Source organism: Salvelinus sp. IW2-2015, linkage group LG32 (genome assembly GCF_002910315.2).
Source record: "Salvelinus sp. IW2-2015 linkage group LG32, ASM291031v2, whole genome shotgun sequence".
Classification (NCBI taxonomy): domain Eukaryota; kingdom Metazoa; phylum Chordata; class Actinopteri; order Salmoniformes; family Salmonidae; genus Salvelinus; species Salvelinus sp. IW2-2015.
Window position 1 is genome coordinate 23,775,728 of NC_036871.1, and position 18,814 is coordinate 23,794,541.

Sequence of the window (18,814 nt, forward strand, 5' to 3'; positions counted from 1 at the left end):
CACAGTGCTTTAGGACTTTCACTGGGTGAAAGCACACGGGGGATACTCTGTAAAAGACCATATACCATCATCATTACGTGATGATTACCTGGCTACTTACAGTGCATTTCCATATAACACAATTTGGATAACTACATTAGCATCGCCTTCATGTGGGTGTTAGCAAGCAAGCAATCAAGCTAGTTAGTGCTAGGTACAGTTGAAGTTGGAAGTTTACATACACCTTAGCCAAATACATTTAAACTCAGTTTTTCACAATTCCTGACATTTTATCCTAGTAAGAATTCCCTGTCTTAGGTCAGTTAGGATCACCACTTTATTTTAAGAATGTGAAATGTCAGAATAATAGTAGAGAGAATGATTTATTTCAGCTTTTATTTCTTTCATCACATTCCCACTGGGTCAGAAGTTTACATACACCCAATTAGTATTTGGTAGGATTGCTTTAAAATTGTTTAACTTGGGTCAAACCTTTCGGGTAGCCTTCCCCAAGCTTCCCACAATAAGTTGGGTGCATTTAGGCCCATTCCTCCTGACAGAGCTGGTGTAACTGAGTCAGGTTTGTAGGCCTCCTTGCTCACACACACTTTTTCAGTTCTGCCCACAGGATTGAGGTCAGGGCTTTGTGATGGCCACACCAATACCTTGACTTTGCTGTCCTTAAGCCATTTTGCCACAACTTTGGAAGTTTGCTTGGGGTCATTGTCCATTTGGAAGACCCATTTGCAACCAAGCTTTAACTTCCTGACTGATGTCTTGAGATGTTGCTTCAATATATCCACATAAATTTCCTGCCTCATGATGCCATCTATTTTGTGAAGTGCATCAGTCCCTCCTGCAGCAAAGCACCCCCACAACATGATGCTGCCACCCCCGTGCTTCATGATTGGGATGGTGTTCTTCGGCTTGCAAGCCTTCCACTTTTTCCTCCAAACATAACGATGGTCATTATGGCCAAACAGTTCTATTTTTGTTTCATCAGAGCAGAGGACATTTCTCCAAAAAGTACAATCTTTGTCCCCATGTGCAGTTGCAAACCGTAGTATGTCTTTTTTATGGCAGTTTTGGAGCAGTGGCTTCTTCTTTGCTGAGCGGCCTTCCAGGTGATGTCGATATAGGACTTATTTTACTGTGGATATAGATACTTTTGTACCAGTTTCCTCCAACATCTTCACAAGGTCCTTTGCTGTTGTTCTGGGATTGATTTGCACTTTTCACACAAAGGTACGTTCATCTCTAGAAGACGGAACGTGTCTCCTTCCTGAGCAGTATGATGGCTGCATGGTCCCATGGTGTTTATACTTGCGTACTATTGTTTTTACAGATGAACGTGGTACCTTCAGGCGTTTGGAAATTGCTCCAAAGAATGAACCAGACTTGTGGAGTTCTACAATTTATTTTATGAGGTCTTGGCTCATTTCTTTAGATTTTCCCATGATCTCAAGCAAAGAGGCACTGAGTTTGAAGGTAGACCTTGAAATACATCCACAGGTACACCTCCAATTGACTCAAATTATGTCAATTAGCCTATCAGAAGCTTCTAAAGCCATGACATCATTTTCTGGAATTTTCCAAGCTATTTAAAGGCACAGTCAACTTAGTGTATGTAAACTTCTGACCCACTGGAATTGTGATACAGTGAATTATAAGTGAAATAATCTGTCTGTAAACAATTGTTGGAAAAATGACTTGTGTCATGCACAAAGTAGATGTCCTCACCAACTTGCCAAAACTATAGTTTGTTAACAAGAAATTTGCATAGTGTTTGAAAAACGAGTTTTAATGACTCCAACCTAAGTGTATGTAAACTTTTGATTTCAACTGTATATCAACTTCCAATCCAGTAGGGGCTGGAAGCTATAGTGAGCTTCGATTGGTCAATAACGTTGTGATATCGCAGAGTATTTGCATAAAGTTTTCCCCAACTTTGGTCCGCCTTGTTCACGCACCCTCGCCCATGCTCGCGTCGCCCCATGGTCCCTCCGCCCACTTTGCTTCCCTCTATTGAAAATGAATGGGGCGTGGTTGTCTCATCGTCCCATCGTGTTATGTCGAAATGCACTGTAAGACATGACAACATCATCATAGGAATGAGGGCTTTGAGTGCATATTTCTCCTACCGAGTTTCTGTGTTCAAATGTAGGCATAGAGCCAGTGTTTGAGACTGAGACGAGAGGATGAGGAGAAGGATGATGAAGTGAGATGGGGTGAGGGGAGGAGGAAGACGCCATCACATCTCTAAAGTGAAAATGTGATAGGAGCTGAAACAAACCAAGGAACATTTCCACCTTAACAAACACAGACAAGGTTAATCACACACACAACACATAACAGATTTCCCTTCATTCATTCTCTCATTCTTTCTCAGTCAGATACACCACTTCCCTATGGACTGAAGTTTTAGCCAAATCTCCAGTATTTACAGAGGGCAATCACTTTCTTGTCCCTCTTTTCAGCAACGATATAGATGGGGGATTGACTAGACCTGTAGTCTCACACTGGGTGTAGTTGTCAACCACTATAGGCCATCGAGAACAGGGGTACTTTCTGCTCATGAACAACACAAGTTTCACTGCCGTCTCAGCATTAGGTGGCATTTAATGTTTTCATCTTAAAAATCCCCGACATCCTACCATACAAACAAGAATATACTAGGCCTATGATGTTACCCGTGAGTAAAACAAAAGCATTTTCTATTTTTAGAAGCTGCATAACTTGTTCCAAACCAAATGCAGAGGCCAGAGCCCCATCCACCTGAATGTTTGAATTACAATTTGATCAATATCATAACCACAAGACTGAAACCAAGCGTACATTTCCAAAACAACTGACAGCTACACTATATTCTACAGAAACCATATATAATACTATTGCAAATATTCGGACAAACAGTAAATGAGATCATGAATGAAAAATGAACCACAGGCTACAGACACGGTGGCCTAACTAGCCTAGATACCAACTTCCCCTTTGGTGTGGGGTGGTTTGCTGGGTGAAAGGTTGTGAGTCTTGTAAGAGCTGAACTAACTAAACAACCTCTCGGTCCTGCTCTAGCCTACAAAATAGTTTCTATGAGTATTTACTTTTGAGAAGTAAATCCCATGATTCGAGTCTGAACAGTACACGAGGTGAATTGCTAAAATGGTAAACTGGTGGTCAGTGTCACAAAGGAGCATACAAAAGCTCCCCTATCTCTTCCTTTAGATCGGCCAGTAATTTACCCACACAGCAGAGGTGTGTGAAGTAGACAAAGACATGTACAGCAATATGAATATCATCCCCCATGGGTATGTTCTTTGTTTAAGTGTCTGCTGGTCATTGCCCAACTTCATTGCTAAAGAATGGACAATGTTCACTAGACTAGCCATTCGCTCTCAATCATGTCAGTGGTTAGAGCAGGGTACTGGCAAAAACAGAGCTGTGGGTTTGATTCCCCCATTGACCACATACAGAATATGTCACTCACGGTTAATGTAGACAGTTCTGTAAGTTGCTTTGGATGTAAGCGTCTGCTAAATTATCCTATAGACAGGACAGACAATCTAAATACTCTGGGCTTCTGGACTGGAGGAAAGGGGGAGGTCTGTTAATGGTGAGTCACCTCATCCCCAAACTTCTCTTTCTAGTACAGTGACATAGTTGGAATCCTTGGATTGTGTTTCATGTGTTGTAGCCTACATGTCAGGTTGGATTTGACTTATGAGGAAATCACAGATTCCATTACATATAGAACATGGCTAAACAGCTTTTCAAACCAAACTCTCTGAATTGCTGTTGGTTAATTTCTACGAGAGCCGCAGTAAAACAATATAGCATTGAACTTGGCCTAGAGTTTTTACTTGGTAATATGTTCATGTCATGTGTGTGCATGATGTCATTAGTCACATATTGCTCTGTATTGTGTACCAGTGCCACAACATATTCAAGGACCTAAAAGGAAATTACAAGACTTAAATGTGTAGGTCTCTCTACTATACAAGTCAATAGAATAGCCTTTCTGCTTAGATAAACTTGATCTTGTAGCCATGTTTAACTCTTGGAGAAAGAGAAGGGTGGGTGTTTTTTGAAGAGTGTGACCCTCACCTAGACAGATGATGCCAGTTGGGATGCTGATGCTTGAATACCTGAAGAAGGCAAGGACACACTAACTGAGACAAATGGCATGGGCATTTCCTATCTTTGCTGACAGTCATGCATGAAAGAAGGAAAACAGACTAGGGTGACTAGGAAGATCCTAACCTATATTAGGTCTAACCTAATAGACCTAGATGTACTAAAACTATTACTGTACAGGTTTGTCTAGACTGGGATTGACTCAGTCACTCACTCATCCCTAATCAGTCACTCACTCATCCCTGTCAGCACACCCATCCCTAATCAACTTTCTTTATACAGCTAAAGTTAACTCCTTAGACCAAATCAGTCTCGAGATTTGAAGTAGTTGAAGTTCGTTCCTAAAGATACATGCGTGTTGCAGGTGGATAAAACCTTTTTTTTCTGCATGCATGCGCTCACCTGAGGTTTGGTGGGCTGTATTAGAAGTCGCTCCAGGGTTGCAGTGCTGAAGCCCTTGCCAGTACCCGCTAATAAGCTAGCGCTGAACTTTTCAAATGATTTCTAGGTAACTGTATAACCTTTTTCGCTACTAAAATGCTCACCCTCTAGCGAAGTCACCGCGCGCTTGGATCAAATTGAATGGAGTGTAGCCTACACAATGCAAACCCTCTTCTGACCAGAAGCTGATGCTGTTTACTACTTCTACTTCTTCTTCTTCTTCTTCTTTTTCTTCTTCGATGAGTTTTAACGGCGGTTGGCATCCAATAATAGTTGTATTACCACCAACTACTAGACTTGAGTATAACTCCTTTGAACTTTACTTGAAAAAGTCAAATATATCAACAAATACCATATCATCTACCCCTACCCTCATTAAAAACTCACCACCCTACTCCACTATTTAAACATATCTAGTCCTACCTCAGGCCAACAGCCTGAAAGGACGGAACACTACCACTCAACACCCCTTCAAATCTCGTACACCCAAATACTTCTCTGCAGCTGCCACCACAACCTCTATTTTCTGCGACGTACGTTCCATCCCTGCAGTACAGTTGATAACCATTGCTATGAATGCTAAAAAGCGAATCTTACTGAAGGATATATCACTCGTTGGCCTATCCCTCTGTACTAATAAAGATCTACTACTCACACAAATCCTCTCAGGATCTCTCCCCCTTGACCCATTTCTATCAACTTTCTTTACTGCTTCAGCATACGACACCTTTTGCTCTACTCTTGTAACCTCAACCTGCCTCTCTCGCACCAGACATTTCTGATTCCCAGCCCCATGGGTACCCCTTACAATTAGCACATACCGCTTTTCCCAATGCTACACATTACTTTGTTTCATGCCCTTCTGCACACTTCTCACACCTAGAAATCTCCCTCCTATACACTGCTGCCACATGCTCATAAACCAGACACCTGTAACAACGTAATGTATTCGGGACGTGAGCTCATATAGGATAACTGAAATATCCTTACATCACTTTGTAGGGCAGAGACTCAACATCAAAACTCAAAAGAACAGACAATGACTCTTCTGTTTCCCCACTCATGCCACCCTGTCTGCGTCGCACCAAACGACAAGCATCACAAACACCGGAATCTTTCCCTTCACTTGGTCCACTTTCACATTTACCGCTACCCCAATAATCACTCCATTCAATGGCACCCTTTTATCGAGAGCAAAACAAGTCACATCTCTTGTCCCCATTCATTTGGTGTGAAGCCTCTGCTCTCTCTGAACAGCAGAAACACAAACAATTTTCACAAGACCACTTCGGGTTACCTTCACTGATTCCATAGCACCCAACTCCTTTTTCACCCACCCTGAAACCACAAATGGATCAACCAAAAGGCAAGGGTCCACTTTCTCCAAAAATGGTCACTCCTACTGTCACAGACTCATCTTTATTCTGACCATCGGTGCAAGCCTCAGGCTCAGAGGACTTCACCACACCTGCCACCTCCAATAATTTGCCCTCATTCGCTTCCATTTCTCCTCCAGACCTCGATTAGGCATACGGCTTACACTTTCTACCATTCTTCTTCGACAAACCATCTCTTTTTCCCCCACCATTTTTACATGACTCAAGCTCACCCTTACCTCTCTCTTCGGCCTCCTCTGCCTCTCTTTTTCCCTCCATTCCTCCTCCATATTCCAAGTATACGTCTCCATGTGATAATATTGTACTTCTCCTAACATTCATCTCATTCTTGCCATCTCAAGCGATGCCATTTTCTCTTGATGCTGTTTACCACGTGTTGCCCACTTCATAGAATTGAAATCGTTAGCAGGGTCATTCCTTTATGCGTTGCCTTTCCGAAAAACATATTGGAGCATTTTCTAACCTGTTAGGTGCATAATTCTAACAGGGTGGAAATTTGGAGCCTAGATCAGCTATAGCTCTGTGAGTGAGAAAGATTGAGCTAGCATAATGGTGAACACTTGAACAGGCTTATAACTTCTCTATCAAACACATTTTAACATTTTGAAATGTGGTTAATTTTCTCCATAATTTTGCCTAACAGGGTGGACATTTATGAGTGGGACATACAGACTAACAACATGGAAAAATAGATAAAACTGTGTTTATATTTATTTAGCTTTGCACCATTGTTTTCCCACCAAAGACAAACAAAAAATCTTTAAAAAAATAATAATACATGCAATAATCCTGAAAAAACATTAGCGATGAGAGATCATTTATCTAGGACTATAAAATAACGAAGAAAGATTTTAAATATTGCATTATTTTATGGCTTATATTTTTCATGGAAGTTGATGAATAACACCCGGGTCATGTCAAAAACTCCTTCATCCACTGAAAAAACACAGCAGAAAATCCAGTTTCAAGATCCATATTTTTGTGTTAAGGAAAAGAACACCTGACTTTATATTTAAAGCCTTTTGGAATCCACATTTTACACCAAATAAGAAGTGATATTTCCTGTGGACAGAAAAGGCACCGCATAATAGGAATGACCCAGCAGGCCTATGGGTGCCAGGTAGGAGGATCACATAAGGTTATGGAATTGCAATAAAAGTAAGATTTAAATAAACAAGATTAAATGTAATGTTTTATATATTTGTCAAATACTATACGTTTGATGCTTGTACACAATGTCCCCCCAAAAATGTTGTTCTCTACCTCCAATTACTTAATAAATGAGAGCCTAATACAGTAAGTTATTAAGTTGTTGGTTTACCTATGTCAAAGGTTTATGCACACCATCAGTGTTGGAGATGGGCTGATCTGCTTTCAGCTTAAGCAAACTGACAGGGACTTGGCCTAATAATTCTAAACCCACGCCACTCGTCATTGTTGTCCATCCCCTGCTATTGAGACCGTCCTAGATGACCATTCACTGAGACAATGTTTCCACAATATTAATTTGATGGTGCTCATTTTCCTCCTACTGCACATCTTTAATGAACCTTTAAATTTGTTCTCTGACGTATCCTTTTCCCCACCCTAGATATGCATACCTTCAGGCTGGAAGGGTGGAGATGGACAGACAGATAGACAGAGAGAGCAGACAGATTCCATCACCTGCCCATTGCCACACAGAAGTTATCATGAAGGATTCAGCCAGCCTGGTTTCACCAAGAGGCCTCTCTCAGCTTAGGCTAATTGGCACTAGGCTACTTGCTGTTGATATCTGAGGATCAGAGGGAAGCATCAACTGCTGCAGAAGTTGGAGATAACAATGTAGTGTTATACATTTTTCACGTCTGCCATAATTTATTTTACACAATCCTAATGTATTTGTATTATACAAGGGAACACCGAGTTTTGATCAGTCACTTCAGGGACAAGTTAGCTCTTTGCATGGTGCCTCTCTCTCTCTCTCTCTCTCTCTCTCTCTCTCTCTCTCTCTCTTCTCTCTCTCTCTCTCTCCTCTTCTCTCTCTCTCTCTCTCTCTCTCCTCTCTCTCTCTCTTCTCACTTTCTGTCTCTTTCATTCTCTGTTCTCTTTTATCTCTCTCTGACACACACACACGCACACACAAACACACACACACAGTTGCTCCTTACATTTTTTTATTACCCTGTCACATTCTTACAAAGTAATATACTGGCTGAAAGCAATCATATGTCTTTCAAGCATCAGGATATTACCACAATGCATTAATATGAGATGTTACGATTAAAGGGAAAAAATGAAAAATTATGCAGCTTGAACAGGATATGTGTCACTGTTTCTTCCCTCCCGATATCTTCATTTGTTACCCAACTCTCTGGTGTTAATTCCGCTCACCCTCAGCTCCCTCTGTTGCCATGGATATGCTATTCCTATGGCAACTACGGGCCTTTGTGGACGGCCTCAGGTCCCGACCACAGAGGACTCTCAGAACCTTTCATTACATTCCTTTCTAGCTCACAGAAGTTATCAATGACAGTGTTCTCTCTTCCTCTATCTCTCTTTTTCCCCTCTCCCTCTCTCCTTTTCTTTCCCTCTATAGACTCTCTCCTTCTCTCATCCTCTCTCCACCCTCTCACTCTCTCTCCTTTCGCTCTCTCTCTCTTTCTTCCTCTCTCTCTCGCTCTTGCTCGCCCCCCTCTCTCTCGGTCTCTCTCTCTCACCCCCCCCTCTCTCTCCACCTCTCTCTCCTGCTTTTCTTTTGCATAATCACAAGCATGCTGTTACCTTAATCTCAGAGCACATTCCACATGTCAGCCAGGGTCTCAAGAGCAGAAGGCAATGTGACTGTGCATTTATGCTTTATGACACCCAGCCTTTTACCACTGTATTATAGAGAGGGGAACTACAGACGCTCTGTGACCACTCTCAGTGTAGTCCTAATTACCATCACTGACTGAGCTATCAGTGGTCTAAGTATTCCTGTGGGGGAGAGGGAGGGAGGAGCAGCTGTGATCAGATTTATAGAGTAGTTTGTATATCCCTGTCTGGAGGGTGAATGAATGAACGGTGGCAAAGGGAAACCAGAGCCATGTCTTTAATGATGCATGAGGAGTCTTGAAGCAGGCCAGAGCAGAGACAATGCCTGGCTGGCAGAGAAAGGAGTCCTGTGACAGTGAGAGTGAGAGTGAGAGTGGCGGTGGGTACTTGCAACTAGAGTTGGTGCTGACACAGGTGCTACAGTTGGGTCTGACTCTGAAGGCCCAAGTTAGATCCAGTCTGTTCCAGTCCTAGTCCCTCTGCGTGTCTAGGGCCTTAAGCGGGCAGCGTCTGGTGACCAGGTGGGGGGTCTCCTCTCCACCTGCCGAATGAGCGCTGTCAGCATTGGGGGGTACCACGGTCTGCGGGTGGGCTCGGCCCTGCTCAGCATCGTGGCGGGGTGCATCATTATCGGGGTGTCGAGGGAGTGTGATGCGGATGCCGTAGGGGGAATCTTCCTCGGTGCGGGGGGGCTGGGTGAGTACATCCAGAACTCCAACTAGTCTTTCATTTTGTTGAGTGCTATGCAATGTGCTATGTAAAACATGCTATGCAAAATTCCATTGGTACTTGCAGTGCATAGCATTGTAAGAGGAATGCAGACATTATTTATAGCTACAGTATACAGCTTGCCTACAGAAATGTACTGGTAGCTTATTCAGTTCAGAAACTACTGCCTCTTTGATGGTGGCACCACAAGTGGGTCATTTCCCCAATAGATAAAACTTCATGCAAATTGAATGTTCTCTTTTTTTAATCTCTGTGGTCTATCTTGAAAATATTTACACTCCAGGCTGTCCTTTCTTTCTTAAAAAAAACCACATCTATCTTTATTCCTAACTGTAACTGAGGGATATTATACTGCAATGTTGAAGCAGTAGACAATTTGATCTCTGTGCTAAGGTGTCATATGGGTCTAAGAGGCTTTCCTTTCTCAGGTGTACAAGGCCTGCTGCAATGTCTAATATTTGCGAAGTCCTGTAGCAGACTGTGTGAATGATCAGTGGCCCTTGCCATTTTCCATCCACTTCCATCAAAAACACACCTGGGGATCATTTGATCCGCTGGTGTAATCTAAGACAGTTGATAGCATCATGGGGAGCAGGGTATTCCACTCAACCCAGGAAATTAAGTTCAGTGTCAGAGAGTAGATAACAAGTGGCCGGCTTTTGATCTACACTGACTGCAGAGTATAAGTCATTCAAAGTCAACTTTGACCACTGATTTTGAACATCCCAAAACTAAAACAAAAAACTTTTGTGGCTTTTCCTTGTAATTAAACAACAACTTATTGCTTCTTAACAGAACAATATGGTAGCATCTTTGACATTTTATGTGGAGAACTACGTCACACAGACCTTGCACTGCAGAATCAAATGTTGTTTCCTGAAGTGCAGGTGTCCTCTTATTATTTGCTCCAAAGACAATCACTGATCCAGGTAGTCTACATCTGTGGCTATGAGCTGACTGAACAAAACTCAGTGTTCTTGGGAGGATCTTTTCGCTCCTGTTGCCGCCTGGCGACTGGTGAGATGTTCTGACAGCATAGACATGCATCACACACAGGCACACTCAGGACCAGCCACTGTTCAATAGCAGCTCTCTCTGTGGTTCAGAAGGGAAATCAATAAGTGTGTTCAGCCTGCCTGCCCAAGGGTAGCTAGAGCTATTTGGATGCATTCACAAGTCCTAGTGGGCTCCTGAGACTGCAGGAGGGTCAGGGTAAGAGAAAATCCACTTAGCCTACCAGTAGGCTAACCATCGTATGGGAGCTAATTTATAGTTGAGTAGCACCAAACGGGAATCTGTCTCCTTTTTTCACACTGACCATGATGCTGATAAACACCCATTTCAGTCAAAAAACATCTTAAAAACACTTGAAGGGAAATTTCGAAAATGTTCAACTTCATATTCATCATTTTCAGCACCACCCAACATCAACATATTATATGTAAAAATGGTGGTTTCTATGTTTTGTAGTAAAAAAAAGATACAGGAAGATAAGTGTTTCCAATGACATCATTGCCTACTAATTGCCTACCAATTGTATACTAAAATGTTGATGATGTCATTGGAAACACTTATCTTCCTGTATCTTCTTTTACTACAAAACATAGAAACACGCCATTGGGGTGGTGCTGGAGATGATGAATATGAAGTTCAAACATTTTGAAATGTCCCTTTAAAATTAAGTTAGCAGCTTGTCATTAAATACAATATGCATGAGCAGGGAGATAATCATTTAGGATTGTGTTTGTTGAGCCACTTGAAGGCAATGTAATATCATTTTAATGAGATATGCCTCCTATATCTCCCCAGTGTATGTTTGTGCTGTCCCTATGTCATTGTAACTTTCTTTGTTTATCTGCCATTTGTTTTTTGAGAACCTGTTCACACCCCCCGGTGTTGGGGGGGTGTGAAGTCAGACGCAGAAACAGCAGAGCTTCAATACGGTGCTTCTTTAATGCACAACCGGCAACAAAATGTCCAACACGGACTTACTGGGTGTCATAAACAACTGTCCAAAACACGGGAGACAAAACCCAGTCCACAATACATATAACCACTCCCGAAATCCAAAACTACAAAATGAACAATCCCGCACAAAGAAGCGTACGGGCTGSCTGACTAATAAAGCCACACTAATTAACAATTACCTAAACACAGGTGATACAAATCAACACATAAGGAGGGGGAGGAAAAAGAGTCAGTGGCAGCTAGTAGGCCGGTGACGACGACCGCCGAGCGCCACCCGAACGGGAAGGAGAGCCTGCCTCGGTTGAAGTCGTGACAGAACCCACAATTTCATTTCAATTGTGGGTCTATTACATTAATCAGTGATTCTATTACATCACTAACTCTGGTCCGTGCCTAAGACCAAACACTAGCTTCCATCTGTTTGTTAATTGACATTTACAGTATCCAAAAGGATATTTGAAACCCTCCTAATATGCTACAATCAATACAAACCAGTCAAAGAAGGTAAACTCCCACACTTGCAGTACTACACTCGTATTAGTAGTTCAGCACCATGGTCGACTGATATCAATTAGTGTCAACATTGTCTTTCTTTTCCAGGCCTCCTCATTGCTGTCTTCCCCTTCATAAGAGCCTGGCTCAACATTAACAACATTCTCCCCACCTTGGGCAAGTTATTAATGTCTCCCATTATATTTGATTTCAAGCAAATCCATTTGTAAGAAAATTGTTTCTTAAAAGAAAAGTCCTCTGCTCTTCACAGGAAACTTCAGAGTGCACCCTATGCCTGCTAACCCTCCTGGCCCTGAGCAACCAGAGACACTGAAACGAGAAGGTAAATGTCAGATGGCTATGTTTGTAGTTTTTAGTTGCTGTGGTTCAATTGCTGTCGTCCCCAGTGTTGGAGTCAGTTCTACGTAGTTCAGACTCATACAATTTATTGTAGAGAAAACATTTTTTGTGAACAATAGTGACAGTTAATCCATGATACCTTGGCAGAGATCTGACTAAATCTGCAGGCTGGGCCAGATAGGACATGATAATGAACTCTGCCAGGAGAGTGTGTGATGAAAGAGCATGCCCATTACATTAGAGAATACTCATCACACTCACTCCTTTATACTCTTTGATGAGATGGAGATTGCTTTGAACAACAGCAATTGGGCTGAAGAGAGTTATGTCTGAAGGATGCTGCACAGGCACCGCAGTCACTTACCATAGCAGTTTATAATAAAAATGATGTGGAGAGATGGCTAGACTAAGTTGTATAAGCTACAGATAGCTAAGGACAGCCAAACCATTGCATAGCCAGTAGTGTTTATTTGGTTATACTTCTCTCATTTCTCAGACAGGCATGGGCTAATAATGCATATTTCATTCACATTGTATATGAACATATATTTCGCTTCAGGTAGATGTTGGATAATGAATATGTATACTTCATAGATACTCCGATTGTTCAATGTGACCCAGAGGCTGTTGTTGTGTTCCCTTTCATCTGACAGCGACTCAGAGCCAGCTGAATCTGGAGCGCTCTAAGAGCCGGATGGGGACATTTGTTGATGCCGGACCGATGGCTGAGGCCTCCGCAGATGAGGGGTGAGACATGACAGACAGATGGACATGCAGACACACACAAACATACACACAAACACACACACACACACTTGGACACACACACAGACACATGCATGATCGGATATTTTTTCACATTTGAAATATACATGAACATTTTAGTTTCACAGTGTATCCTGGGGAATCCCTTTGCTTGTGAATGTAATCAGCTGGTGATGCCTAGTTAACAGACAGACACTCAGTGGCACTCCAGAGCAATGGAATGATTTGGTTTGCAGCCTGCTTGTATGTATGCTGCTATGCTCCTGCCTGCTTCTTTCTCACCCAGTTCAATAAAGGTGTTTGATAGTCTCTGATGGGACCAGGTGAATGCTAATGGCATCATTTGGAGTCAGTGGCACTGGCAGACTACCCTGCTTTGTGATGCTACTACCGTGACCTTCTCATGATAACATTTAGCTATTATGAACGTAGAGGATAATAGCAGAGGATGCACACAGCGTTAAATGAAATCATAAGGCAACAGTGAGAATATAGAGGCTAACTGTTGATGTAGAAAATGAAACAAGTTAAGCACTGAAGCATATAAAACATTAGCATTGCTATCTAACAAATGTATATTTTCATAGATCAAGTGTGTTTTGTGTGTATTCTTTCTCCCCCCCAATAATAAGGAAACATGATCAGAACCAATTCAGTACAAAGGACCGATATGGCTGTCCTGTCTCCTAAGTCAATTAGAACAGTACTATAAGAACCCAAATGTACTGAAGAGAAGGAGACCTCTATCCCTTGTCATAACCAAGAAATCAAGTTGCTCCGGATATTGTTGCCTTGGTAACCAAGAGACCGCTGATTTCATTCATTGTCTGAGTCTGGCTGATATTCACCAACCTTGCAGGGCATGCATGTCTGATCCAGTTTGACTCACTTGTGCACGCATCCACACACGTGGGCATGCATGCACATGCACACACACACATAGAGTACCTCACAAACAAAAATGTATTCATCATGAGCTCTACTAACACTCCCACTATTCTATTGCAGGACATCCTCAGACATGCCAGACATCTTGTCCAGACGAAAGTTCAAGCAGACCCTCCCTGATCCAGACCTCCCGTAAATTGGTTTTATAGCAGCCACACAGCACACATCTCTCATGCACGCCTACTCTGATTTGAGTTCACCTTCAAATGGACTTCACAAGTTGGTGAATCAGATGTTTACTTACTTCAACAATACAATTCAAAAGCTACATACTGTGCCTTCTCCTAACTATCCAGAGGAATACATATTTTCTTCCACAATGTCTCATTTTATTAGCAATATTATTCTTATCCTAGAGAGAGAGAGAGAGAGAGAGAGAGAAAGCGAGAGAAAGCGAGAGAGGGAGAGAGAGAAAGCGAGAGAGGGAGAGAGAGAGAGGGAGAGAGGGAGAGAGAGAGAGGGAGAGAGAAAGCGAGAATTAGGCAAAGAGGTATCAACCAAGTATAATCAAGTAGTGGATAGTAACATCTCAGCTCATCGCACAAGATAATAAAAGAATCCCAGTACACGGACTGAGAAGGCTGTTTTCTAATGTTGAATTGTAACTGACATAGTGAAAAATACACACTGATTTCATTGTATATCCCACCAGGGGCAAGTCTGGTGTTTTTAGAAGGAAGTCAAGCTATATTACATCAAATCCAGACAGAAACAATTATTTTATCAGGCAACCTAAATTATATATTCGATAAGATTGACAGACGTAGCAATAAAAAAGGCAAATTCAAGGAGCCTCCAAAGAGACTGAACATTTTCATCTCTACAAATCATTTACAGGACACCTGAAATAGTGAAATTGGATCATTCTCCGGTATCCTGCTTAATTACACCAACATAAAATACACTTAGCAACAGTATATGGAGAATGAACAGAGTGCATCTTCAAGACCCTAAATGTAAATCTGTAAATGAAAAAATGTCAACCTTTACCATTACAAATGTAGACATAGAGGACAGAGAAAATGTGTGATGCTTTTAAGGCATACATTATGGGAATGATAATCTCATACTCGGCAAAAGTTAAATCTGAGTTAGAAATTAAATACACATTTTAAAAAATGTATATCGTAGAAAAAGTCCATAAAAAATCTTTACAAGGTAAAGAAGAAAATATGATTTCTGAATTTAAACAGGAATATGATATTTTACTTTTGAAGAGAACCAACAACTACAGGTTAAACTCAAATAAAGCCTACTACTTCATGGAAAATAAACCTGGTAAAAATCTCACAGCCTTCACAAACCAATACATGCCAAACCAGTTATAATCTGAAAAGATAAAGATACAAATGCATTTGTTAGAAACAACAATGCGATTTAATGACAATTTTAAAAAGCTTATATGAAAATCTATATAAATCAGAATTTAACAACAGCTGGACTGATCCTACAGCCTTGGTAGACACAATAACCCTGAAGTAACTATCAGCAGATAAAAAAAGAATCACAAAAAAATGGAAATCAACCAAAAATAAATATTAGACACTCTTAAAAAATATATATATTCAAAACTTTGGAAGCGTTCAACTTTCCAGCTGAAATAATACATTTAATAAAAATATTATATAAATATCATAAAGCAAAAATGTACACAAATAATATGACATGAGACAGGGATGTCTTCCCTCTACCCTCCTGTTTGCACTGGCAAATTAAACTGCTTGCAGAAAGAATTAGGCAGGACCCAAACGTAACAGTTATCAGTATTGGTAAACATGAATATAAACTCAACGTATTTGCTGAAGATCTCCTGATATACCTGAATCATACACATTTTAATAATGGAAATAGGAAAAATAATACCTTGTGCTCTACAGAAATCCTTTCAGTGGACCACAAAAAAATATGAAATACTTAGGATGCTTAACAAATATGTAAAGGTAACTTTATCCCATTATTCAACAACATGAAAGCAAAGCTAATTAAATGGAACAATCTCACCACAAATCTTGCAGGTAGAATAAACCTCTTTAGAATGGCATGGCTCCCAAAGTTTTTATATTTATTCTAGGTAATACCAATTACCCCACCGAAGACATTCTTTAAAATAGTATTCTTGGCCATAACAGACTTCATATGGGCAAATAAAACTCATAGAATAAATTAGAAAGTTTTACATGTCCCTAAATCTGAGGCTGGTTTTAACTTTTCAGATTTGGAATTGTATTAACTCATCACACAAGGCTTTAACTTGCGACATATTGTTAAATACGCTAAAGAGGAACAATGGGTACATATTGAATATGCGCATGCTCATATCCAGAATCTTTTCATGTGTCTATTTTCAAAGAATGGAGCTAAGAACATTAACAACTTCATAGTTAAGTACAATATAACAACATGGAAGAAAGTGAAACAGATTCTACAAGAACCAATATCACTCCCTAAAAAGAGACCCCTATGGAACAATCCTTGGATAGCTTTTCAGAATTGACCGATAAATTGGGCCACAAATTTTATAACACGCAATTTCAAGCTGATAGTTTTGGACATCAAAGCAATGTTGAGGAAGTCCCATTTGAGTCAGAAAATGATATTCATATGATAGGTAAGATATACAAAACCTTACAGAGAGCATATCCAACCAACAATCTCTTAGAAACAAATATACATTATTGGAACCAAGACATACAAATAACTGATATTAGCACAAGATGGAGGGAATGTTGGAACATAACTAAGAAAATTACATTTAATCGTTTACGTTTAATCCACTATAAACTAATGTATAGAATTTAAAATACAAGAAACAAAATTCACAAAATCTACAGCACAAAAGCAGAATCACGTCTTAAGTGTAAAACTAACAATGACTCAATAATCCATGCCTTCTGGGAATGCTATAACGTTAAAGTCATGGGCAGAGTTGTCTGTCAGAAGTATTACAATGTAAATGTACTTTTAATCCATCTGTCTGCATATTTCAAGACATGGCATATGAGGGTGCAGTGGACTATACTTTTCTCTTCAATCATTTTGAAAAAAACGTCTACTTAAAAGCTGGAAATCAACGCATCCTCCATCGTTAACACAATGGAAAAGTCAAATGCTTTATTATCTAAATGTTGAAAGTGCGTGGGTGACGGAGGGAAAAATATGTTGCAGTTTGAAACCATAGAGTGATTGGGTTATGGACATGGGGGTGTGAGCTGGTAGGTCTGGGCAGGTGGGATGTTCTTCATATTTGTGTGCATATGTTTTGTATTGTTAAAAAAACAAGATTCAAGTGGTGATTATGACTTTTAGCAATTAGCAGCGGTCATCGAAATTGTTAAAAGTTTTTAAAAACAATTATAATAAATGCAACAGTTGGACAATGGATGAAGATACTCCCAACGTTTAGAATTTGTATAATCCATCAGATATTGACAGAATGTTAGTACATAAAACATTTTACTGGCATGGAAAAATAATGAATGGAGTTCAGTGATTTTGATGGGAATTCAGGTATTCAATTTATTGTAAAATTTCACTTTTTTCTTAGGATACACTCATATGTACCGTTTCTTACTGTATCAGGTATTTTATTATATTTTGTGTTCAATAAAGAAAACTATTTGTACCTCATTTGCATACATACACACACTGAGTGTATTTGCATATATTAATAAATTAACATACAGGTGAGGTACAATTGAAGTCGGAAGTTTACATACACTTAGTTTGGAGTCATTAAAACTCGTTTTTCAACCACTCCACAAATTTCTTGTTAACAAACTATAGTTTTAGCAAGTCGGATAGGACATCTACTTTGTGCACAAGTAATTTTTCTAACAATTGTTTACAGACAGATTATTTCACTTATAATTCACTGTATCACATTTCCAGTGGGTCAAAAGTTGATATACACTAAGTTGACTGTGCCTTTAAACAGTCTGGAAAATTCAAGACAATGATAAGCTTTAGAAGCTTCTGATAGGCTAATTGACATCATTTGAGTCAATTGGAGGTGTACCTGTGGATGTATTTCATCGCCGACCTTCAAACTCAGTGCCTCTGCTTGACATCATGGGAAAATCAAAAGAAATCAGCGAAGACCTAAGAAAAAAAATGCAGACCTCCACAAGTCTGGTTCATCCTTGGGAGCAATTTCCAAATGCCTAAAGGTACCACGTTCATGTGTACAAACAATAGTAAGCAAGTAAAAACACCATGGGACCACGCAGCCGTCATACCGCTCAGGAAGGAGATGCGTTCTGTCTCCTAGAGATGAACGTACTTTGGTGTGAAAAGTGCAAATCAATCCCAGAACAATAGCAAAGGACCTTGTGAAGATGCTGAAAAAAACAGGTACAGAATTATCTCTATCCACAGTAAAACGAGTCCTATATCGATATAACCTGAAAGGCCACTCAGCAAGGAAGAAGCCACTGCTCCAAAACCGCCATAAAAAATGCAGACTACGGTTTGCAACTACACATGGGGACAAAGATCGTACTTTTGGAGAAATGTCCTCTGGTCTGATGAAACAAAATAGAACTGTTTGGCCATAACGACCATCGTTATGTTTGGAGGAAAAAGTGGGAGGCTTGCAAGCCGAAGAACACCATCCCAACCGTGAAGAACGTGGGTGGCAGCATCATGTTGTGGGGGTGCTTTGCTGCAGGAGGGACTGGTGCACTTCACAAAATAGATGGCATCATGAGGCAGGAAAATTATGTGGATATATTGAAGCAACATCTCAAGACATCAGTCAAGAAGTTAAAGCTTGGTCGCAAATGTGTCTTCCAAATGGACAACAAAGT

The 18,814-nt window shown here is 40.5% G+C and overlaps 1 protein-coding gene across 1 annotated transcript; it reads left to right on the forward strand.

The window, feature by feature from the left end:
* The first annotated feature begins 9,085 nt into the window (after window positions 1–9,085).
* Window positions 9,086–17,631, forward strand: kncn (kinocilin). Its single transcript, XM_070436732.1, has 5 exons — window positions 9,086–9,443; window positions 12,045–12,113; window positions 12,208–12,279; window positions 12,950–13,043; window positions 14,070–17,631. The coding sequence occupies exons 1-5, from the start codon at window positions 9,296–9,298 to the stop codon at window positions 14,143–14,145; spliced, it is 459 nt and encodes a 152-aa protein (XP_070292833.1). The 5' UTR covers window positions 9,086–9,295; the 3' UTR covers window positions 14,146–17,631.
* The last annotated feature ends 1,183 nt before the right edge of the window (window positions 17,632–18,814 follow it).